Source organism: Cariama cristata, unplaced genomic scaffold, assembly GCF_000690535.1.
Source record: "Cariama cristata isolate BGI_N322 unplaced genomic scaffold, ASM69053v1 scaffold9146, whole genome shotgun sequence".
NCBI classification, from domain to species: Eukaryota; Metazoa; Chordata; class Aves; order Cariamiformes; family Cariamidae; genus Cariama; species Cariama cristata.
The window spans coordinates 3,415-25,500 of NW_009622661.1; the positions used below are offsets into that span (position 1 = coordinate 3,415).

Below are 22,086 nucleotides of genomic sequence, written 5' to 3' on the forward strand. Positions count from 1 at the left end.
AGGCTGGTCAAACAGCTATTGCCTTCTGTCCACAGTGATGGAAGTATTTCATTAGGAAGATGAATAGCTGAACTCTCTGATTAACCAGAAACCATTGAAAAAGAGGGAGGAAAAATCATCAGTGTCATAGAGGATCTCAGCTCCCCAACACAAATTTCTGTCCTTTTCATTTTTCTTGGGGAAGGAAAAGAAAACAAGACCTCCTTACAGGTAAAGAGGCATTTACGCCTTCTCTTGCCTTTTAAGCTCCTGGGAGATTCTTTGCTCCTGTTTCAACTTACAGTATGTTTAGCATTAAGAATATCTCAGAAAGCCCCTGAACCCTGTTTTGGAGTGAAGTTACCGTTCAGCTCTGTCGTTCTCTCTTGCTAAAGGTCTCAATCTGTGCACCAGCGGAAGCGCCACGTCCTGCGAAGAATGTCTCCTCATCCATCCCAAGTGTGCCTGGTGCTCCAAGGAGGTAGGTGGGCAGATCTCTTTTGTCTTGCATGCTTTTTGTAACGCAGGAAGGGAGCTATTCCCTCACTTCGCCTGTTCCTGACACTGTCCCGTGCCAGAAGGGGTGGGTGAGGGCAGTGGGTGCTCCATGCCGAGCGTATTTTGGGTGTATGCGACTCCTCAGCTCTTTGACACCGTAGGAAATAAATCTCTGACCCTGCTGGCCCCTGCGCATCCTCAACAGAGCAGCACTGTTCCTTCAGTCCTTCTGTCCCTTCAGTTACTTTCTTGTTTTCGGTGAGTGCTGGATCCCTGCATGGGCTCTGTGTTGCAGGGAGCCTTGCTTGAAAGCTCTCTCCCTAAAAAGCCCCAAGTCCCTGGCTGGTGTCCTGCTACGTGTCCCTTGCTGCGTGGCCTGGCATGGCACAGGCTCTTTGTCTGTAACAAAGATAATTCTGCTTTCTGAATCTATTGTGTCATTTTGGGGTGTGACCCATGCTTCTGGCATCCGTGCCGTGCCGTGGTGATGAGTTACACAGCTTAACTGCGTGTTTCGGAGTGAAAATGCATCTTTATGTTGATGCTGAAGCTGCTTACCCACAATTTAATTGGGCCTCCTCGGTTTGCGAGAAATTGCAAATATCTTTCCCTGCTCCATAAGGACTGCTCATGGGTTTAGAGCTATATATGTATGTATATCTTATCAAGTATACATCATATCATATAGACTTAATGATTTCTATAGAACAAGGTGTATGAAAGACCTGATAACATCTGATAGCTTTGTCTGCTTAGTGCCTGTGTCTGTCCTAAGTGTTTAAGAGAGAAATGTGGATGCTTACAGATGCAGGGAAAGACCCTACCTACTTGCAGGCACAGCTGCTGTGCCAGGAACCAGCTTTGGGCTGTGAGAAACCCCAGAGCAGTGGATGATCTTGAACCTCTTGACATGCATGGCCAGGAGTGATGCTTCCCTATTCCCTGCTGACCCTTTTTCCTCTAGTGTGGCTGTCCCGGTCCTGTTTTGGGAGAGGCAAGCTGAGGGGTTGAGCACACACTTCACCTTCCAGCTACAGCTGGTGATGCTGAGCTGAGGATGCAGGCGCTGCCTGTGTGTCCCTCTGCTCGTCCCGTCCCTCCTCCTGCCAGCCCTGCCTGGGGCGGCTGCAGCCCCTCGGGGTGAAGGATGGGGATGGAGATGATGGGGGTGGAGATGGGCATGGGGCGAGGGGGGCTCCCAAGCCCTATGGTTTGGCTGGGTCTCAGGAGGTACCCCAGCCTCTGGCTCTCCGGGTCTCTTTTACTGGATTTTCACTTACTTGTAAGCACAGCTGCAGCTCTCCAAAACCTCCTAACGCTACTAACACCATGCTACCTGACAGCGTAATAGCTTTCATGGTTTTTTTTTGCCAGCAAGGCGAATGGTGTGCAGAAGGGAAAGGGTAAAGCAATAGATCCCACTTTTGAGACATCTTGTAAACAGCTATAAGAGCTGCTCTTCCAGCCGGCTAATCTGCGGTGGTGAGATTGGATCCAGGAACGCTGGCTATTAAGCTATGGGTACCCAATAGCTTGCGTTTTTTTTGTTTGGTTTTGGTTTTTTTCTTCCTGGCATCAAAAGACAACTTTTTGCGAAATGCTGCCAGTGGAACTGTTTGTCTGGTGGTCACTGTGACCACTAATTGTATGGCAGCCCGTGGGACTGGCAGCCTGACTCTTATCTTGCAAACAGGAGAGTTACCAAAAAAAAAAAATATTCCTAAATGGAATGGAGGGGCCAAGGAGGAAGACAGGTGTTTACACGGAAGTGCTGTAATACTTCCTGACCTTTAGCCTGCAGCAGCTATTTAAAAATACATTTCAAGGTGTTTCGTGCCAAGAGCTACGTGTTTAAAAGCTGCTGTCCCCATTACATGCTGCATGCTAAAACTTAGCGAGTTCTTATTCTAATTCTTTGTATTTTTTTTTTTAGAATTTACTGTTTCAAACTCTTAATTATTACTCTTTAACTGAGATCATCAGGTGATGTAATGGAATTGCAGAAGATATCTAGAGGTTTTCAACTTCAAAAGTTCTAAAGTAACATTATAAACTCTTCATACCTGCTTTCTTTGGATAGTCATTTCACCACCTTATTTCCCTTCCCTCTGCTGCAGCCTAGTCAGGTACACTCATTAAATTGCTTTTAGTCTGTTTTCCTTAGCTATTTCCATTAGGTGTCATTTGCTATGTATGTTGCCTAGGAGCGTATATGTCAGTCAAATTCTATAGCTCTGCTGCTGTTTAAGTACCAGGGCTAAGATATTGGAGTGGTTTCCACAGATGCTGGTTATGATGTGGTAGAAACATGATCGGCTGATTAGTATTTTATGCTCCCTTTGCATTTACTTAACAGGTCTGGGAGCAAATTGGGCCAGCTGTTGTCATCTTTGTAGGCAACAATAATTTTGTCAGGAAGTATATATAGTAGAAGTCTGTAACAGTATATATAATATAATGATATACAGAATTATATATATTACAATATGTGTATATGTTTTAATTATACATGAAGTATAGAGATGTCTATAGTGTGTATATATATATATACACAAAATATCCTTATGTTATATATATTATTATATCTTCGTGTGTAGATATACGTTCTCATATGTAATATTCCTCCATTTGGGGCATAACATGACTTTGCAGTGCCATCGTACCTGTTTGTTCTTTATCCCCCCGGGAGCCCAGCAGTGCCGGTGCTGTGAGGGACCCCTCGGCTGTGGGAGAGGAGCCGTTTGAGCAGGAAAGCCATGCTGGTTCCCAGAGGCGGTCACGCTTCATGCAACCTCCTGCAGCGTTGCGTCCTCCCCCATTACCCTGTGCACTCCTGGATCCAGGCTCCGTGTGACCACAGAAAAGCAGAAAGTCTCGAGCACTCATGGACTGCAACAAGGGGTTAGGAGTGTGCAAAAGCAATTCTGCAGATACAAGGAGCCCTATCCGGATGGTTTTCCAACTGGGATAAGGTTCCTTGTGTTTACATTGCCTTGAATTGTGAGGGTAAGAGCATACCTATAGATAGATGCTTACAGCGGAGTAGTCAAGATGCTACAAATTTGTGACTGCCATCTGCTAACCTGTTACTACAGGTTGCATCATGTCCCCTCGGCTTGAATCAGCTTCTGTTCACTTCTGCTTTCGTTCAGCATCTCTTCTCCCATCTGAGAGGATGATGATGGATGAGTTGATGATAGCAGCTTCTGGTGTCCGACAGCCCCGGAGCCCCCAGGGGCTGCTGAGCTAACCACAAGCCTTTGGGTTGTTGGAAATTTGGAAGCAGACACCGATTCTGTTGGCTCCTGAAAGAATACCTTGAAAGACAGGACTTAAATGAGGTGATCTGTTTAATTGGCGCTTAAAAGAGGAGGTATGAATGTGTGGCCTTAACCGTCAGCTGAGCATACCTTGAAACAGGGCTGTCTGGAGGAAATGTGTGACTCTTGGGTGATGGAGGCTGCTGCAGCCTTTCCATCCATGCTGGAATCTGAAGACATTTCTGAGGCTGCTGCAGCCTTTCCATCCATGCTGGAATCTGAAGACATTTCTCAGCCTCTCCTGTAAGCTCCAGAAGAAGCTAGAAACGACTAGAAATTGCTGACACGCTGCTGGTGAAAGACTCTGGCTGGAAACTGCACACTGGCCTGTGGGGTTGCTGTGATCTCTGCAGCAGCCTGGTTTTCATAGGTGGGAGAGAAGGATGCTCGTTGATTTTGTTTTTGCAGGGACATCAGGTTGCCCAGGCTCAGCGGGGCTTGCTGGGGAGAGCAGGGAGCTCTGGAAGTGGCTTCAGTGCTGTCCTCCGAGCTGTCAGGTGGAGTATGATAGACAGGTAGGGTTTGTGTTCATGATAAACCTACCTGGAGTCATTGCAGGGGGAATGCTTTCCAAAAAAAGTGTTTGGGAGTACCAGTATAGGGGGAAAAATTGTGTCATTACGTTGCTGTTATCTTCTGTTTGCTGCTTTGGGGAGCACTGTACCAATGTGCAGAGGCTTCTCTTCTTTGTTAGGTATGTGTACACTGTGTGTTTATCCGTGTGGAGGCATTTATGTGTGAACATGCAAAATAGAGATGCACATTAATTACATTAATTAAACTGAAATTTCCTTTTTGATCAATTGAACTGAAATTTCTGCAATTTTTCCAGCAGGTTGCTTGTACCCCATCCTCTACCATCTCAGGAATGTGTGCCTGGAGAATGAGGAAGGAAAATCAAGGGTGTTCCTAGAGGGAACATCTCAATTTTTTTAAATGGAGTAAGCAGACATATTTTAGACTGAATTAATGCGGAATCAGACTGATTATAGCAAAAAATGGTAGAGACATGTCTAGTCAGGAGTTAGATATAGTCAGTTAGATACAGTCAGTGCTCTTTTCCATTTTTATGGCATGAACCAAGCAATTTGTCTCAAAACTGTCAAACTGATGAGCATGTAATTGTCACACTGTTGTCTCCATTCACTCTGTCTGCTTTTGTGCTTTGGCTTTTGTGAGCTTGTTAGCACAGAGGCCAGACCGCAAAGTGCCCACCGGGCTGTGAGCAGCCAGCGTTACTGACAAGGACTAGGTGGGATCTCCCCAAACCGATGCTTCTCTGTGGCACGAAGCAATGCTTGGAGCGGTTCTTGCTGGCTGTGGGGTACCTGCTGCGTTTCTCAGTGAAGCAGAGATGCAGGCAGATGGTCGGCAGGTATTGGGGTGCACCAAATTGTTTAACTAACTGTGAGGTGTCCTCTGCTTAGGGGGAACTGGGATTTGAACTGGCATGCCACGTCTGAGCTGGTGTGGGGCTGCTTTACGGCATGGTTGCTGGTGAATTCTTTGGACCTGCGTGATACTCTTTAGTCCTCAGATCTACTCATCCTTTTTCCCTTTCATTTGACCTCTGGGACCCTTGATTTTCTCCATTGGAGAAATCTTTGCGCTTGAGTTGGGTGGTACCTGGTAGCCACAATTTTGCCTTTGGGTCTTGACCAACGGGTGCACGTGAGGGCTGTTTGTTTGCAGGGTGCTGTGGTGATTGCTGGGGCTTTCCCGAGGCCACCGTCACTCCCCTGCTTGGTGTCACCCTGCCTGGGTTAGAAATCCAAGCAGAAGTAGGGGTCAGTCCTGCACCCCTGGGTGCTGAGCTGCACCCCCCTCCCCTGGGGTGTTTGCACCCCTGAGGGGGGGTTATTTGCTTCCACCCTGGGTAATGCGGCATTTCACCGAACAAGAAAAGACCTGGATTTGATTGGAGCTGCAGCTTAGCAATTGCTGCGCTGAGGCAAGTCCTCTGGGTCTGTTTTAGAAGAAAATTTAAGAGAAAACAGCTGGGTCAAGCGCAGGGGACCTGGGGCATGGAGGAGTGCAGACCTGAGCTGAGAGCTTTGTGCAGCTCCCATCAAGAGGAGTTGAGTAGAGGCTTTCCCCCAACATCCAACAAAGTTCCTTTGGAGAACTTCTGTCACAGAGGCTGCAGAAAAACACATTGCAGCAGTTAACCCTTTCTCACTGCTGTGCAAACAGACAGGCGTGCACATACACAGGCACCCTGCCCCAAAAAAAGCTCCCGGCAGGTCCCACACGGGTGTGCTCCTCGCCCCACGTGCCGGCGTTGTCTTGTCCTCAGCATGTGGACGCTGCTCTCTTGTACTCCCCTTGCTAGGGTGATGAACATCTGTATAAACAGTACCATACCCAGAGCTGTCTCCCGTGATGTTATGAGCTCGACTGCTAAAGAGTAGCAGCTGGGGGAGGAAGCCACCATCCTCCTCCTCCTCTCCCTAGGCTGGCTGCCCCTCCTGGCTCTTGTTCTGCTATCCCAGCCAGAAAATTAAGTCCTAATTCAAAGACCTTTGAAGGAGTGTCTTTCCGTTCACATCAAGAGGCTTTGGAGCAGACACCAGGGAAGATTGGAAATGCCTGATAAAGGCTGCAGTTGCGTGAGCAGCCCTAAATATTGTCCGATTTGCATACTACTCTCCAGTGTTAATTCCTGGGGAATAACAAAAGGTTCCTGGCTGCACTCCTGGTGCTGTTTGTGTTGCTTTTTGCACTACCGGAGTGTCCTTTCTAATAGGTGACAGCCGAAACGAGCTGGCAGAGGTGATCACCTGAAGCCGTGGTCCAGGTACTGGGAGAGCAGGAGAGCATCTCCCAGCGAGTGCCCTGCTGCTGGGGGAACTGGCCGTGGAGAGCACCTGGACCCCACCAGCTTTTCACTGACTTTAGGTCAAACCACATCTGAGAGGAACTTTTCTCCAAGGCTGCCCTAAATGTGCTGCTCTGAAAGGCTGGGTGTTGTTTTCGGTTTTGTGAGGGATTCTGATTTTTATTTTGTCATGCTGGAGAGGATTTAAATAGTCCCAGTCCTCCTTTCTGGAAGTTCATCTGTTTACACGACACGTTCCAAGAAATTTGTGTTCGTATCCATCCGACGTGCGGTCTCCTTGGCTGGATCACGCCGCTGGATGCTGGAATGCAAATCTCACATTTTTCAAATAGCATTGGGAAAATGCAGCAGCAGAGAGCCTCTGTCTGTGCCCCAGCGCCCCACATTCCAGGCTGTCCTCAGGGGACCCCCAGAGCACCCCATGGGGTGCGAAAGCAAGATCTGTCAGACACCAGCTCTCCCTCCTCAATGTCTGCCCCATCCTCTGCCACACTAGAGCTTCAGTGAAAAGCGAGGTTTATTCAGCCTTACACTGGTTTTTGGCTGCACAGCTGAAGGAGGGGCTGATGTGGCTGTGAGCATCTTCTCTGCATTATTTCGTGTCATTTTAGTCCATCAGCCCTGGAGCAGTAGATGGTTGTTCTCTATTGTTATAGTGCAGAAATAAGTAGGAATCGACTGTTGAAAATCCAGTAAGTTTTGGGAGTGCGACTTGCTCCTTTTGGTGCTTTTGGGAAAAAATAAATAAATAAAAATGAAAAAAAGGCATTCTAACAAATAGACTCTTTGCAAAAGGCTGCATTGTGCGGCCGGCTGTTCCCGAGCGCTGCCCCGCACAAGGCTGCATTGTGCACCATGCATGGGGCTCACAGCGAGGGCTGGAGCTCTGGGGACGGGCGCTGGGAGACCCCCTGCCATGGCAGCCCAACATCCTTGGGGAGCGAACCGCTGCCTGCCCCCCGCTGCCTTTTGTCCACCTCCCATGAAGACTCTCCCACCTCCCTTATTCTCCAGCAAAGCTGCCCAGGACAGCCTGCCCACGTCAAACCGCTCCGGCTGTGCTTTGCCTCAAGGACCACTTGCTATCACTTTTTTTTTTTTTCCATGTGATGATGTCATGCCAACGCCTGCAGTGCAGAGGTGTGAGGGAGGGGGGACGTGCGGTGCAGAGGTGTGAGGGAGAGGGGACGTGCGGTGCTTTTGTGGTGTCTCGCCCGGGGAAGAGGGGGCAGGTCCCTGGAGCCACCCAGCCTCAGTCTCCAGCTTCACATTTTGACTTGGCTCTCGGGGTTGGTGGGTTTGTCCTGCTTCCCTCCGTACCTCGTCCTCTCTTCTCTCTTCTGCAAAGCTCCTTCAAGGCGATGCACGTCCAAAAAATAACGGCTTCTCACCTTTTTCCCCTTGAAGAGGTGGCAATTGCCTGTCCAGGCAGCAAACCAAACCAAACATTTTGCCTTGCTTTCACATGGCCCAAGACAGGGCTGGGAGCAAGTGCTGCTGCTGTGGCTGGGGTGAAAACCCAGGCTTAGCTTTCTGCTGCGGTGGTCTGTGAGCAAATTCAATTTTCAAATCCATGCAGAATTTCTTTTTTGGTTGATCCCTTTGAAAGGCTCAGTGCAGGCTGCTTTTGAGTCCAGCCACCACAAATGATACCAGCTTCTTGTCATCTCCTGTTTGCTACAGATACCAGCATGTCAGGACAAAGGCCCTGCTGTGAGATTGATGTTTCTTCCTCCCCTTCCCTTTTGTCCATTCCTCACCCCCCAGGAGTTCGGCAGCACAAAGTCCATCACATCGCGGTGCGACTTCCTGCAGAACCTGATGGCAAACGGTTGTGCCGGAGCCATCGAAAACCCCAGCAGCAGCATCAGCGTGGTGAAGAACATCCCTCTGAGCAGCAAGGGCTCCGGCCAGACCCACCTGGACGTCACGCAGATCACCCCTCAGAAGATCGCCTTGAATCTTCGTCCTGGTGAGTCCCTACCGACTGTGAGCCCTGTGCTGGGGGTGGGAGAGGGGTGCAGGTGAGAAAGGGTGGCCGGGACGTGCCGAGAGCTGGTGACCTTGTAGCCCACTAAAGCAGGTGGCTGCTGGTCCCTTCCACGGCCCGTGAATTTCAGTGGTGCATCATGAACAGGTTTGGGGCTGAGGTGTATGTCCTCCCTGAGGAGAAACTGCTGTTATGCCAAGTCAGTCAAAACCCACCCACAGCTGTTATCAATACTAGTCTTAACCCTTGCATGTGTTTAAAAGGAACCTGCTCAGCTTAAAAATGTAATCACTGGATGGAAAGAGTTAAAATAAGCTGACAGTGCTTGACTCTAAACTGAGACAGCTCCTTCTGTAAATTGGAAGCAAAACCACGTATCTGTTTTCTGTCGGTATGCAAAAAAGCCATGGGATCAAGGCAGAAGATGGAGAGTTGAACTTGTGACTCAGGCCTTGGATTGTAGCCAGATCCCTGTTTCATTCCCCTGAGCCATCACTTTTTTTCAATCTCTTCCTTTTAATTAAAAGTTAGAAGGGAATGGCTGGACTGAGCCATGCGAGCACGCTTGTTATCAAAAGTTTTTGCATGGTGGGGGCAGGCTTTAATGTGGGTTCAGAATTCTTGCAAAAATTTGGCAGCTGATATTTCTGAAGGGGGGAAAAAAAAGCTCTTTATTGCAAAGTTAAGAAGCAAATATAAAAGCTCGATTCATTATAAGCAATTGGTGTGGGTTTCTAAGGCTTACAGTTTTGTGACGACTCTCATGAGTGTACAGAAAAATGAAATATGATGTTTCGCCAAAGAAAAACAGGAGTTTGAGCTGGTGCTGACACTACCAGTTCTCTCCCAGAGCCTACCAGTTGGTGCAGGATTTTTTGTTTTAATTCAATGGGTTGCATAGTTATCATGCCTCTTAATTAACTCTTCCTCAGCAGTATGACTGCTGCCATCAGTCAGACCCTCAAATGTAAAGAAATTTTGCTCCCAAGCCTTAAAAGCAGATACCTGAGGGTAATCACAATGGGATGTGTGGCTAGGTGCATGGCTTCTGCAACTGGATGTTGCTGATGAAACAGGTTTACTCCCATAAAAAAAGGGAGTTGTTATTACTTCTCTTTCTTGAGGCAATTCGTGGCAGAAAGGGCTGGCTCATCTTCCACATCTTGCCTCCTGCAGACCCTCCTTCACTTGCAGTGCCCGGTGCTCAGCAAATTCCCCTTTCCCAATCCCTGGGGGGTTTGCCCGTCCGGAGACATCAATGCCCACCACTCCAGTCTGCGGCAGGGCGCGGGGTCCATCTCCCTGCGGCTTCCCAGGGATCATGTTGTTGGATGCTTGGGGCTGCACAGGACTGGTGTGTTAGTCCTGCCAGCCCTGGCAGGGGACCACACTCGTGGCCATCTTCAGTTCTCCTTGGACAGCAGAGAAGCCCTCCAGGTCTGGGCTGAGCTGGAGGAATCGCCCCGAGGCTCCTGCGGGGATTCCCACAGCTCCCATCCCTGTGCTCCTCTTGCAGAGCATCAGAGTCATTGCAGGAGGAGGGACATACCTAGGTGTTTGTAATAGTATCTCCTATTTTTGCCCTCTTTTTGATGTGATGTTGGGCAGCACTCCATCTTAGGGCTGATGACTTCCTGAACCCTTGTATTAGCATCCCCAGTTTAAATTATCCATTAATCTTTGAGCTTGAGAGTGGATTTCACCCTGTGAACCTAAGACAAAAAGGAGACAATGTTGATTTAATATTGGGCATGAAGGGTGTACTATTTCAAAGATGAATTCACACGGTGGCCTGTGGCAGTGGTGATCTTTTATTCTTAGACCGCTAAGCAGAAGCAGAAGGGAGCGAATTGTCAATTGTTTGCCATTCCCACCCAGGCAGTTTGATCTCATCATCCTGCGGCAGAAGTCACATCCCCAAATCTCTGTGCCCACAGCTAATTTCCCAAAGGCCTTAAATTGATGTCCTTACAGGGTAGCTTTCAGATTGAGCATTTAGCTTTTATAATGTTGCTTTTTATTCTTGGGTCCAGCTATAAAACAGTGTGTCCTGGTTAAATGGAAAACAGGAGTAGTGTAAAAGGGATTAAAAAAATGAAAAGATGCAAGTTGTGTTGCCCATCAAGCCATAAGCCTCACCAAGCAGAAAACAGAGCTTTTGTTGGGTAAGCATGATTGTCTAGTTTGTGTTCTTAAATTGGCCAAAAGCAGTTTTTCCATTTTCCACACTGCCTCTGTGTGACAGTATCCAAGAAACATTTCTGAATTCAGTTTTGAGTTTAGAACTTTTCAGTAAAAGCCCTAAGAAGAGGATGGTGGTGACTGTATGTGGGGAAGGAGGTGGCTGGATTATCCCTAGAAGTGTGAGAGTAATACTGTGCAGAGAATAATAAATTCTTTTGCACTTACATCTACATACATTTGCGATATTTTCTCTGAGAGAATCGATTTGTGCAGTTAGGAATGAAAGAAGAACCAGGCCCAGGATCCTGATATTTTTGGTGCTTCTCAGGGACTAATAAATTTGTAACTATTAAAAGAAGAAAGTTTGATCAGAGCATCCCAAATACCCTTTCTGGCACAGGAATCCCCATCTTAGGACCTCCTCGGGAAGAACGGTGTTTTGGAAACAGAAATGCTGGGAAATGCAGGAGGACACATCCTCTTTTTCTGAAAGGGTTGGGTATTCCAGTGGGAAAAATGTGTAGGAATAAAAAAAACAGGTATGGGAATGAATTTTCCTGCAGTTAGACACATTCTTGGAGCACTGAATTAAAGTGAAGCTTGCTATCATGGTTTGTTACCTTGCAATCAGTGCTAACAGGTTTTGCGCTATATAAATGATGTTCTCCTTTGTTCCCCCACAAAATGCGTGCCAGGTAGAGCATCAGGCCCACCTGATTTTGTTGAGCTGCCTTGATAACTTTGCTTACTGTAAGACCGGTGCTGAGTTGCATCCTGCTGCATACCACATCTCAGCTCTGTGCTGGGAAAGTCCTGCTCCTGCCGGAAAAGAAAGCTGGGGAGAATAAGGAGGAATATTTATGGCAAGAGTTTTCTGCTTCCTATAGCTGATATCTGGGCGATACCTACACGTGCATGTTTGTGCATGGTGCCTCTTGCAGCCCTGCCTTTGCCAGGTGGGGTTGTAGCAGACTGCAGGGGGGGAGCAATTACCTGTAAGAAAAGAAACCCTGGCTTGGAAGCAACCCTTGAGCTAAATGTGCAGGGAAATCATTAAATAGAGGGAAGGTCTTGGTTTAGGAGCTGTAACTGACTCCTCAGGTACCCCAGCACTGAGCGGGCTGAGACACACAGAGAACCGGTGGAGCAAAGAACAGACCCGGATCTAAACCGTTTACAGCTTTGTTTGCGAAAGAGGCAGGCTCTGACCTCTACGCACATCCCCATGGGTGCTGAGACCCTGGCTTATTTGCCGAGGGGGTAAGGATGTTGCTGGGCTAAAGCAGCTGCTGCGGAGGGCTGGGGGAGGGTGTCTGCTCGCCCCCCGCACACGGGGGTGGCTGCAGGAGTCACTACAAAGCAGATCATGGAGCTAGGGAGGGTGTTTGGCCCTGCGTGTGGCTCGGTGAAGTGTGACCCCGGGTGCTACGGAGTAATCCTGCCGGCCAGGCTGCAAAGCCCCTCGTGCCGTGTCTTGCCAGCGTGGCAGTTTTGGGATGCTGCTGCTGCGCGGTGTTGGGCTGGGAGTAAGTGGGAGCAGCTGTGCTGCTGTGCACAATGAGGAGAATAATAAAACAGTTAGGGAAGTGTTTTCACAATACTAAAAAATGTGCATTTCGTTTCTGGGGAAGAGAAGGGGAAGCCACGAGTGTTTTGCAGAACACTAAAATTCAGCCTCGACCGTGAAGAGCTGGGAGAGGTGGGCAGGAGGGGGAGCTTGGTCTTGAGAGGCTCCGAGTCGCTGCATCTGAGACCCCACTGAGCTGAAAAAGGGGCTGAGGTGGCAGCTGGGGATGTGGGATCTTCAAACCAGCCTGGGGTTTGAGGGTACTGGAGTCCGGGGTTTCCATTTAGACCCCTCCCTCAGCAAAGCATAAGGCACACATTTGCCACTTCCTCTCTGGTTCCACCGGGGTCCATCTGGTGTGAAGTTGAGTTCACTTTGAAGCCACTTCACCTTTTTCGAGGTGTCGGCAGTGCCGGTGGTGGCGTCCCCTCCCAACACCCCTTCTGGCGGGCATCTCTGGTGAAAGCGGTTTGGCAAAGGGGAAGGTCAGGGGAAAGGCTTTCCTCTGCTCTTCTTTGCATTTACACAGCCTGTAACTCTGCCCTGTCAGCTCCTTCCCTTGTGTTCATCACTTCAGGAAGCTTCACTTCTGCATCAGTGCTTCCCTGAGTGACTCTAACAACCTTCTTTTTCCAGTTCACTTCCCTTTTGCCTTGTTTTCTCCGGAATTGTGGTTGCACAGCTCTTTTTCGAGGGAGAGGTCCTTTTCAAAGGTGTTTCTTCTGTGTCTGCTTCAGCTCGACCTCCTTGCACAGCTCAGAGGACTTCCCACGCTGGCTATTTTCTCCTGACCTTCCTTCTCCTGCCCCACCTCCTTCTCTCTTTTGTGCAGGACTTCTTGCACTGCTTCTGATTTGCTTTGAGGACGTACCCAAGGAAGCGTGTGCAGGGTCCGTCTTTCAGTAGTCCATGAAACATCCATTTGAGGTTCCCTCTACTTGCTTTTCTTTCCAGTTTTCTAGGAAAACACCCCCGGACTGTACACAGTCCGGGGCAGCAGCATTTTTCATGTGTCCTCCATTAGACGTTCTCTCAGCTGAGATGGAAAGACCCTTTCCCATATCTCCAAAGTAAAACAGAGACATGCACTCAATAGATCTGTCTTTTTCTTGCCAGGTAGCACACTACATAGCTTAAGAGGACCCCAAAGTCTTTACCTGCTTTCCTGTTAGTCTCATACGGGATGGATTTGGAAAAGCTTATTTCCCTCACCCTCTTCTTTTACAAGTGATCTGCCTGCTCTGCAGAGGGGAAAAAATAAACATGTGGTCTGGATTTTATGTGTGCGAGAAGTTTCCTTTTCACCGCTCTCAACTCTTGTGTGTGTGCAGGTGACCAGACCTCCTTCCGAGTTCAGGTTCGGCAAGTGGAGGACTATCCCGTGGACCTCTACTACCTGATGGATCTCTCCCTGTCCATGAACGATGACCTAGATAATATTCGCAATCTGGGGACCAAGCTGGCTGAAGAGATGCGAAAGCTCACTAGCAATTTCCGGCTGGGGTTTGGCTCTTTCGTGGACAAAAACATTTCTCCTTTCTCCTACACGGCACCAAGATACCAAAACAATCCCTGCATTGGGTAAGTGGTAGGTGTACCCTGAAAGGACAAGCCCTTTGTTTGCATAGAGCTGAGCTGCAGTCTTCTCTTCCCATTCTTGCTTTAAGTAATGAACCACACTTAAGCCCTGGCTTTTGAGAATGCTGATTAGCCCTGGTTGTCACTGTGGTGCTCCAGAGCAATTCAAAATAGGACAACTTCCAATTTTACAGTGACTGTTGGGAGATGTCTGCGTCTAGAGATGGGAAAGTGTTGTATCGGGAGTCTGAAGCTATTTTTAAGTACCTGAAGACGATGCAGGCATAGCAGGCTTTTTTATAGGCTTTAAGAAAAAGGAGTAAGAGCCAGAAATTCCTCGTTTCTGATCTTAGCTCTGAGTCATAGTTTGGCCTTGAGTAAATCAGTGAAGCTCTTTGTCTCCATTTTAAAGATAAGGAGACCAAGGCAATATAAGTCCTTCCCAACAGAAGTGTTTGGGGGAAGTGAGATTTGTGACAGCCTGTAGTACTGATTAATGAGTTCTTGTAAAGTGTTTTGAAAATTCATCTTTATTGCTGTGGAAGGAAAGCAAACTGGCAGTTGCAGAAGACACAAATTATGTGGTTTGCTTTGCAGTGATATCAGAGCCTTCCTCTTTTTTTTTTTTTTTTTCCCTTCTTGTTTGTGTCTTTGCTAGAGTCTTTTTATTTGCCTTTTAACTGCTGGAGTTGGGATTAAGTCCATGGAATTGGGGATTATACCAGAGTGAAATTGGGTGTAGTGGCGGGTGTCTAGGCTCAGGTGTGTTTGGATGTTGGCATGAAAGGACGGATGCAGCAGGGAGTGCCCTTCTGGGATATGTCACCGTTGACACTTACCTTCGTGGTTCCCATCTTCACCTCATCCATCATTGGGGTGCATTCTAGTCATGTTAGGGCAGTAAGGTAGCACTTTTATTTGAGCCATTTGTGGATACTTAAATGGTAAAATCACCGCACGAATGGATGCCAAGTTCTGTGAGTGTACATCCTTTAAATTTTCCATATGAGAGGCAGATAAAGAGAGCTTGTATCAGCTGTGAGTTTCTAGGTCAACTTTTGGCATTGACCAAGCAATTGGCATCTCATTACGCGTTGACCGTTGACCAGACAAAATTATCTATATTCTCTTTTCACCAGTTCTGTCCAGAGAGAAAAGTCAAATGGATTTTAACACTGAAAACTCATGCTTTGGCCATGAAGCATAGAAAAAAGTGACCACAGTGACTGAGCCACAGAGGTGGCTCTGCCACCATGGCACTGTACACTGTGCTCTTCATATCTTCATAGCCCTTTCCCCCAGAAATTTGGCATGGCCTCAGAGGGGTGCTCTCAGTCATTTCTGTCGTCCTCAATCTCCATCACCCACTCATGTTGCTTGCAGGCTGGGGACAGGGTTTTGCTCCAGCTGGGGAAATGTCAGAAACTTTGTTTGGCTGATGTGTGATGTAATTGAAGTGACATGGTTTTTGCCGAGTGAAATGGAGTGAAATGTGCGGGAGGGGAGGGGTGGGAGAGGAGGAGAGGTTGGAGCTGGACAATTCTGCAGGAAGGCGTGCCTGAAACTGCTGATGCCCTCTCATCAAGGGTGTCCAGAATTGTTGCTTTGGTTTTTCCCACTGTGATTAGGCAATCTGCATGTTCTTTTGTTTTTATCCAGGTGGTTGCTTTTCTGTTTATGGGTTACATTAAGCCACCCTGGTCTTGGGGAAACCATTTAGGAAGGATTGTCCAAGGCAGCTCATCTGGTGAGCGCTCCCTTCCAGTTGCCATCTGTCTCCTCTTCATCCAAACCAGGGGTGCTGGCTCCCCATTGTTCTCCGGCAGCGTCACCTTCCCCTGCCTGCTCTGCGAGCGGGCTGACGTTGCGGCCAAGTGGCTCGCTGATCGCAGAATCACGGAATTGATTTGGTTGGAAGAGACCTCTGGGATCATCGAGTCCAACCTTTGCCCTAACACCCCCATGTCACCTAGACCACGGCACTCAGTGCCACGTCCAGTCTTTTCTAAAACACCTCCAGGGATGGTGACCCCACCACCTCCCTGGGCAGCCCATTCCAATGCCTAATGACCCCTTTTGTGAAGAAATGCCTCCTCATTTCTAGCCTGAACTTCCCCTGGCGCAGTTTCAGACTATGCCCTCTTGTCCTGTCACTAGTTGCCTGGGAGAAGAGGCCAACCCCCACCTGGCTACAACCTCCTTTCAGGTCATTGTAGAGAGCGATCAGGTCTCCCCTCAGCCCCCTCTTCCCCAGACTAAACACCCCCAGCTCCCTCAGCCGCTCCCCATCAGACTTGTGCTCCAGACCCTTCACCACCTTCGTTGCCCTTCTCTGGACTCGCTCCAGCACCTCAAGGTCTTTCTTGTAGTGAGGGGCCCAGAACTGGACACAGCACTCGAGGTGCGGCCTCACCAGTGTCAAGTACAGGGCCACGATCACTGCCCTGGTCCTGCTGGCCGCACTATTGCTGATACAAGATGTGGCAGTGAGGTGGGTTATCAGGTGTGGTTTTGATTGTAGCTATTCCTAGTGTCAAAGCAGACTTTGTCCAGTGGCCTGCTTGCATCTAAGAAAAGCTGCAAGTAAACATGAGCTGCAATGGATGGCTTTTTTCCCCCAGTCCAGGCTCTCTCCTCCTCCTCCTCATCCTCCTCCTCGTGGTGATGGCTTTCCTGCAGGTCTGGGTGGGGTGCAGCCCTGTTTTTCATGCAGCATCTGACTGGGATCCCTTGTGCCTCCTCCATCTCGCCCCTCCTCCTGGCTTAGCATCCTGGCTGGGACCTCCCAGGGAACCAGGATGTGGCCTCTCACAGCCACAGTGTCATTCAAGAGAGATGATATGAAGGAAACAAACACTAAATTTAAAAAGATAAGGAAAGCAGAGGGTTTGACTAAACACCTAATTGCCCATCTATCCGTGATGTGACTTGTGGAGGTTACAGCCTGAGATAACCCACCTGCGCTGCTGTGTGCCCTTGCATAGTCACTCAGATATCTACCAGCCGTCCTGCTGCTGCCTGCAGCTTCTGGCAGCGAACCTGGAGTGTAAAACAGGCAAAAAAAGGATCAAATTATACATCTTCATGGGAGGTGGAGCCCTATAGTGTGTCAGTGTTTTTTCTTTCTGCAGCAGGGCTCTGATGTATCGTATGGGTTAAGGGCTGCTGGCTGAGACCCTGCAAGGGCAGAGGTTTCAGACATTGCAAACTCCTTGCCTTGGCTCTGGGGGCCAGCGGGATGGAAGTCTGAACACAGGGCTGATCGCAAGGGATGGCTCTAATTGCCAGCGGGGCCCCAGGCAGTGGGACATGCCCCGTAGTTAGGGGTGTGCATGGCTGTATGGGTGGAAATCCCTGCTCTGGGGTCCCTTGTGAGGGATTTGAGTTCCCAGCGGTGGTAAATCTTAAGTACTCCTTTGTGTAAAAAGCCTCTTACAACTTACCCATAGTGGGTCATGTGTCAGCAGAGGCCTTTAATTGTTCTCTGGGTTTTATCTTTGAAGATAAGAGCGAATTAGTGCCAGCCCAACTCCTATTTAAACACATTTTCTTCTTAACCCTTCTTGCCCCTCTCCCCTGCACACACTCACTGATTTCCCACGCTGCAGAAGCTGCTCTGCTGAGCTCTCCTGGCCATGCAGTGAGCACCAAAGCTGCCTCCTGGTAGTTTTGTATGGGAAAAAAGTTTTCCTGGTAGCCTGCCGAGGCATTTCTCTGCCTTAGGGTGCCACTCCTACCTTTCTGCTCCAGCGGCTGGCTGGAAAGCGGAGATGGTGGTTGCCCATCTGCTTGCAGGGAGAGTGGGAGGATGCATGAGTTGATGTGAGTTATGAACGCATCTCGTGTTGGGCAATTCCTGATTACCCGGTGTCATGCAGTGGGTGCACGGTGGCACGTACTGCCAAGAAAAATGGATGACAGAGTGGAAATGCATATTGAAAAATAGGGGAAAAGTAGCTCTTGGCAGTGATGCTGCTGTGTGGTGCCCTTTGACACCAGCCCACCGGTTCCGCAGGTGTGGGGCACGGCTCACGCCCCACTCCCGGGCTGCTGGGGAGGGTGGCTCTGCCAAAATGCACCCTCCACATCACTATGGGTCACATCCTGTGCTGCCCATTCCCAGCATGAAAAACCACTTTATAGATGCTGAAACTGCAGAGCTGCATGGCCCAGGGCAGGCTGGTACTTGGTGTCTCCACTCACACCTTACATGGAGGGAGATGTTCGGTCCTGGTGAGATCTCTGGAAACTTGAGCTGCTCAAATCCCCTAGGGGGAAACAAAAAAAAAATGGGCTGTACTGTAGGGTTTGTAGATAAGTAGCCAGAAATCAAAGTGTCCAAAACGTGAAGCCTTGTGGAAGTATTTCATCCCTCTGAACAAAAGTTTGGAGACCAAGCTGGTAGAGCTGGGAGCTTCTGCAGTTCTTGGCTGCTGGTGTGGTTCCTCCCAGCTGACCACTCCTCTGTCCCTCCTGCAGTTACAAGCTGTTCCCCAACTGCGTCCCATCCTTTGGCTTCCGCCACCTCTTGTCCCTAACGGATAAAGTCGACCGTTTCAATGAAGAAGTTCAGAAGCAGAAGGTTTCCCGCAACCGAGATGCTCCAGAGGGTGGCTTCGATGCGATTTTGCAGGCTGCTGTGTGCAAGGTAAGTCACTCTGATTTCTGGGGTTTTAAAGGAAAGCAAAAGAGGAGGAGGAGGAGGTTCCTTCTGTTCTGTTCTTGGACTAGGGTAAAGCTTCAGTATGCTATTTCTTGGAAGTAACTACTAAATTTTTCTTGTAGAAACCATGAAAAATGCCTTGAAAAGTAGAGGCTATTGTTTTCATTTGCTTTTGTACATGAACAGGCAAATAAAAAAAGGTTAATATTTAGTTTAAAGGGGTGAAAAGCTTTTGCAAATACAAATTTAGGGCTGAGATTCCATCACACGGTTAGACTTGTAGGTGCTGATCCCTGAGTACCTGGGACAAAATCCTTTAAGATTCATGTACAGTTGTGTGCAGCAACACCATACGTTGGCTCAGTGCATTTCTTAAGTGTGTGTCAAACACATCTTGCAGTGGTTGACCCATGTTGAGGGTTGGAGCTGGTTCCTACTGCTCGTACCTGCCCCCTTTGTGTGTGGGGCTGGATGATCCCACCTCCGGGTGCTGATAGCCTGGCCTCCCTCTGTCAGCAAAACTGGAGCTGTTAGCGGTAATTACAGACAGAGTTCATTAGCTTGGTGCCATGTTAGCCACGTCCTTAGGGTTTTTGGAGATGTTTGCTTGAAGATCTTTCTGGAACGAGTAGGTGGGTTGCTCCGTATCTCTTTGCGCATCAGGGATGGAAGTGTTTGCTCCTCTCTGCTGTGTGGCTGAGCTTCCCTGCTGCCAGGGACGGCTCCGGTTGCTTTTTTCTCCTCTTGACATACAGTTTGGGTTTTGTTTGCTCCAGTCCTTTTGATTGGGCGTGTTTTCTTCTGGGTCTGGATTTTGGGAGCTGGGAGATAGGCATCGTCTGCAGGAGTGATGGGATGCAGGTTTGTGGGAAAACAGATTTTCCCTCGCCTGGATTGGCTTCGTTTTACACTTCATGCTCTCGGCAGGACTGAACCTGCCCCATTGGATCTGATACCACTGAACAGTTGTCTTCCTTGTCCCAGCCTGGCACAGATATTGTTGTTGCACAACTACGGTGCTGCTCCCAATACTCGTCTGGGCGTAAAGTGCTTCTCAGTTTTGGAGAGGTGGTTCTCATGGCTAGAGCAGAGACATCTCAGGATGGTGACTCAGTTCTGCCACTCACCGTGTGGTTTTTTTGCAGTCCCTTCCACCACATTATTGCAGAAGTGGGACAAAACAGAAATACTGCGGTGTGTATCACAAGGGCTCTTTCTGGAGGTGTTAGTGAAAGGCAGGAGACCTGCAGGATATTGCCTGCACATTTGTGCCAGTCTCAAACTGTTGGTAAGGACCAAAATCTTTGACTCTTGTTCTTGAGCGCACGGCCTGGTCCCTTCTAGATTCAGAAGATGAATTTAGATGCTGGCACCATCTAAATTCAGGACTGAGCATCCTCTAAGAAGGGTGAGCAGAGGTAAGTGTGTGCACTTGCGTGGCTCTTGGTGTAATGTAGCAGGTCATGACAGAGGAATTTCTGCAGCCGCAGCGGTTAATTAATTACTGGAGCCTGTGTGTGGCAAAGAAAAGTCCATGGGACCGGTGTGCGAGGCAGGAGAACCGGCTGTGCCGTAACTTGTGCTGCCTTGGCAGGCCCTTGCTGTGGGTGGAGCAGCTGCCTGCTGATCGTAGGCATGAGCAGCAAAGGCTCTGTCCATCCAGAGTCAGAATAGCCAAAATTTCGGGCCGGCTAATTGACCTCCTAAGCCCCGTAACCAAAACAGGGGCTTAGTGATTAATTTCCCTCGCGGCTGTGGGTTGTGGTGAGGTTCAGCACCATGGAGGAGGTGAAGGTGGCAGACATCTGAGGCGGCAGTGAAATGCTGCGTCCTGATGAGGATGCTCTTTGCTGCAATGAATAGTGCTTTGCATCCAGCAGCGATTAATGAAGTATAGTGGGGACTAAACCCTGCACAGACAGTAGTTTTTAGTAATTCAGGAACTATTTTCTCCTCATGCAAGGAGAGCAGCATACAGATACCTTGGTGACTTCTGGGGTGGGTTTCTTCATCACTGCTGCGGTACGCCATTGCATCTCGCTGGCATACTCCAGCCTTTTCCAGCCTTCACCCTCTCTACCGTATTCAAAACCCAAGATTTAGGGCAGTTATGACCTTAGAAAGTCCCCCGCCTTCAGGGCGATGCAACATGTTGACCGTGAAGTACTTTGTGCTCAGCAGCAGAGTTTGTGGCATCAAGGGGGACATCCCGGGGACAGCCAGTCATGGCGTGGCAGAGTCTCGCCATTTCCAAGACAGTGGTCTTGTCCTCCCCTTCAAGTGCTGAGGTGTCAGAAACAATACCTACTCTGTTGACTAGGTATCTTTATACTGTAATTCATATCAAGCATTTCTTCTGCATGAGCTGTCTAAGAGCTCTAACACTCCAGTAATTTTTTGGCCTGGCTTTCAACCCAAGGAGTGGGGAAGGTTTGTACAAACGAGCAGGCCCAGGGTTTGGCTCCTTTCTGAAAGATGAAGATATGGTAAATGTTATCCTGGAGGCAATGAAAGAGCCAGAGACAATAAGCCTTTATCCTCATGCTAAAATGGTAAGCCAGGAATATTAATCAACCTTCTGTAATTACATTTTCCGTTTGCAGTATTTTGGTTTTCTGCCATTCTTTAAGTGCAAGCATCATATAGCTTGGTGGTATGTATAAGTTTCAGATATTATATACCAAGATGCAGCAAGGAGATAATGCTGGATTAGAAAATAACATGTCTTTTGAAATAGTTTCAATTGGTGCTTGCTAGACACTGGTACATGGAAATGGCCAAGACATCTGGGAGACACCAAGGTGCCTTTCAGAGCTACACCAAACGAAGGAGGTTTTGGCTTTTAATCTCTAAGGCATACTTGTCTTGCACCTGTATCTGTTTCTTGCTTCCAAAAAAAGTCTGTACCTGAGAAACTGGTGGGGTTTTAGGCATATTGATGAATCCAGCGGGATCTCCTGGCAGTTGATGTCTTGGCAATTGAACCGTTTTTATTCAGCGCCCAAAGCATATATTTATTTCAGGCTTGGAAATACCGATGCAGCATTTTGCAACCTTTTCAATATAATTTGGAGGGCTAGGCTGTGCTGAGACAGCTGTAGCCGTTTTGCCAGTCACTGTTGGCTCTAAGGAGTGAGAAGCTGGTCTTTTGGGGTACGGGAGGCAACTGCAACTGGTTGTAGGAGTAGGGGCAGGATCCGTAGCATGCCCAGCCCTGCGGAGACATGTCTTCCCATTTCACTCTGCTTTGGGTCAGGTCCCACCCCTGCTTTCATTTTGAGGATCCATGAGGATCAAAAACCAGATGAGGGGGCAGATGTCAGTGCAGGTTTTTTTATTCAACAGTCCCAGTCCAGTAAAAATAAATGAAAGTCTCTTTGGTTATTTGTTTTAAGTGGAACAGAGTGCTGCTCTGGGTTTCGCGGTGGAAACTGCATGCTGAAGAGCTGTATTTTCCAGTGCCTGGAA

The 22,086-nt window shown here is 48.6% G+C and overlaps 1 protein-coding gene across 1 annotated transcript in view; it reads left to right on the plus strand.

The window, feature by feature from the left end:
- Window positions 1-376: 376 nt before the first annotated feature.
- ITGB5 (integrin, beta 5) overlaps window positions 377-22,086 on the plus strand; it is a 59,313-nt gene continuing 37,603 nt past the window's right edge. The window contains exons 1-4 of the mRNA XM_009702412.1: window positions 377-460; window positions 8,404-8,608; window positions 13,709-13,958; window positions 18,435-18,603. Of these exons, the coding sequence (XP_009700714.1) occupies window positions 8,458-8,608; window positions 13,709-13,958; window positions 18,435-18,603 (570 nt within the window). The 5' untranslated portion in view covers window positions 377-460; window positions 8,404-8,457. The remainder of the gene's footprint in view (window positions 461-8,403; window positions 8,609-13,708; window positions 13,959-18,434; window positions 18,604-22,086) is intronic.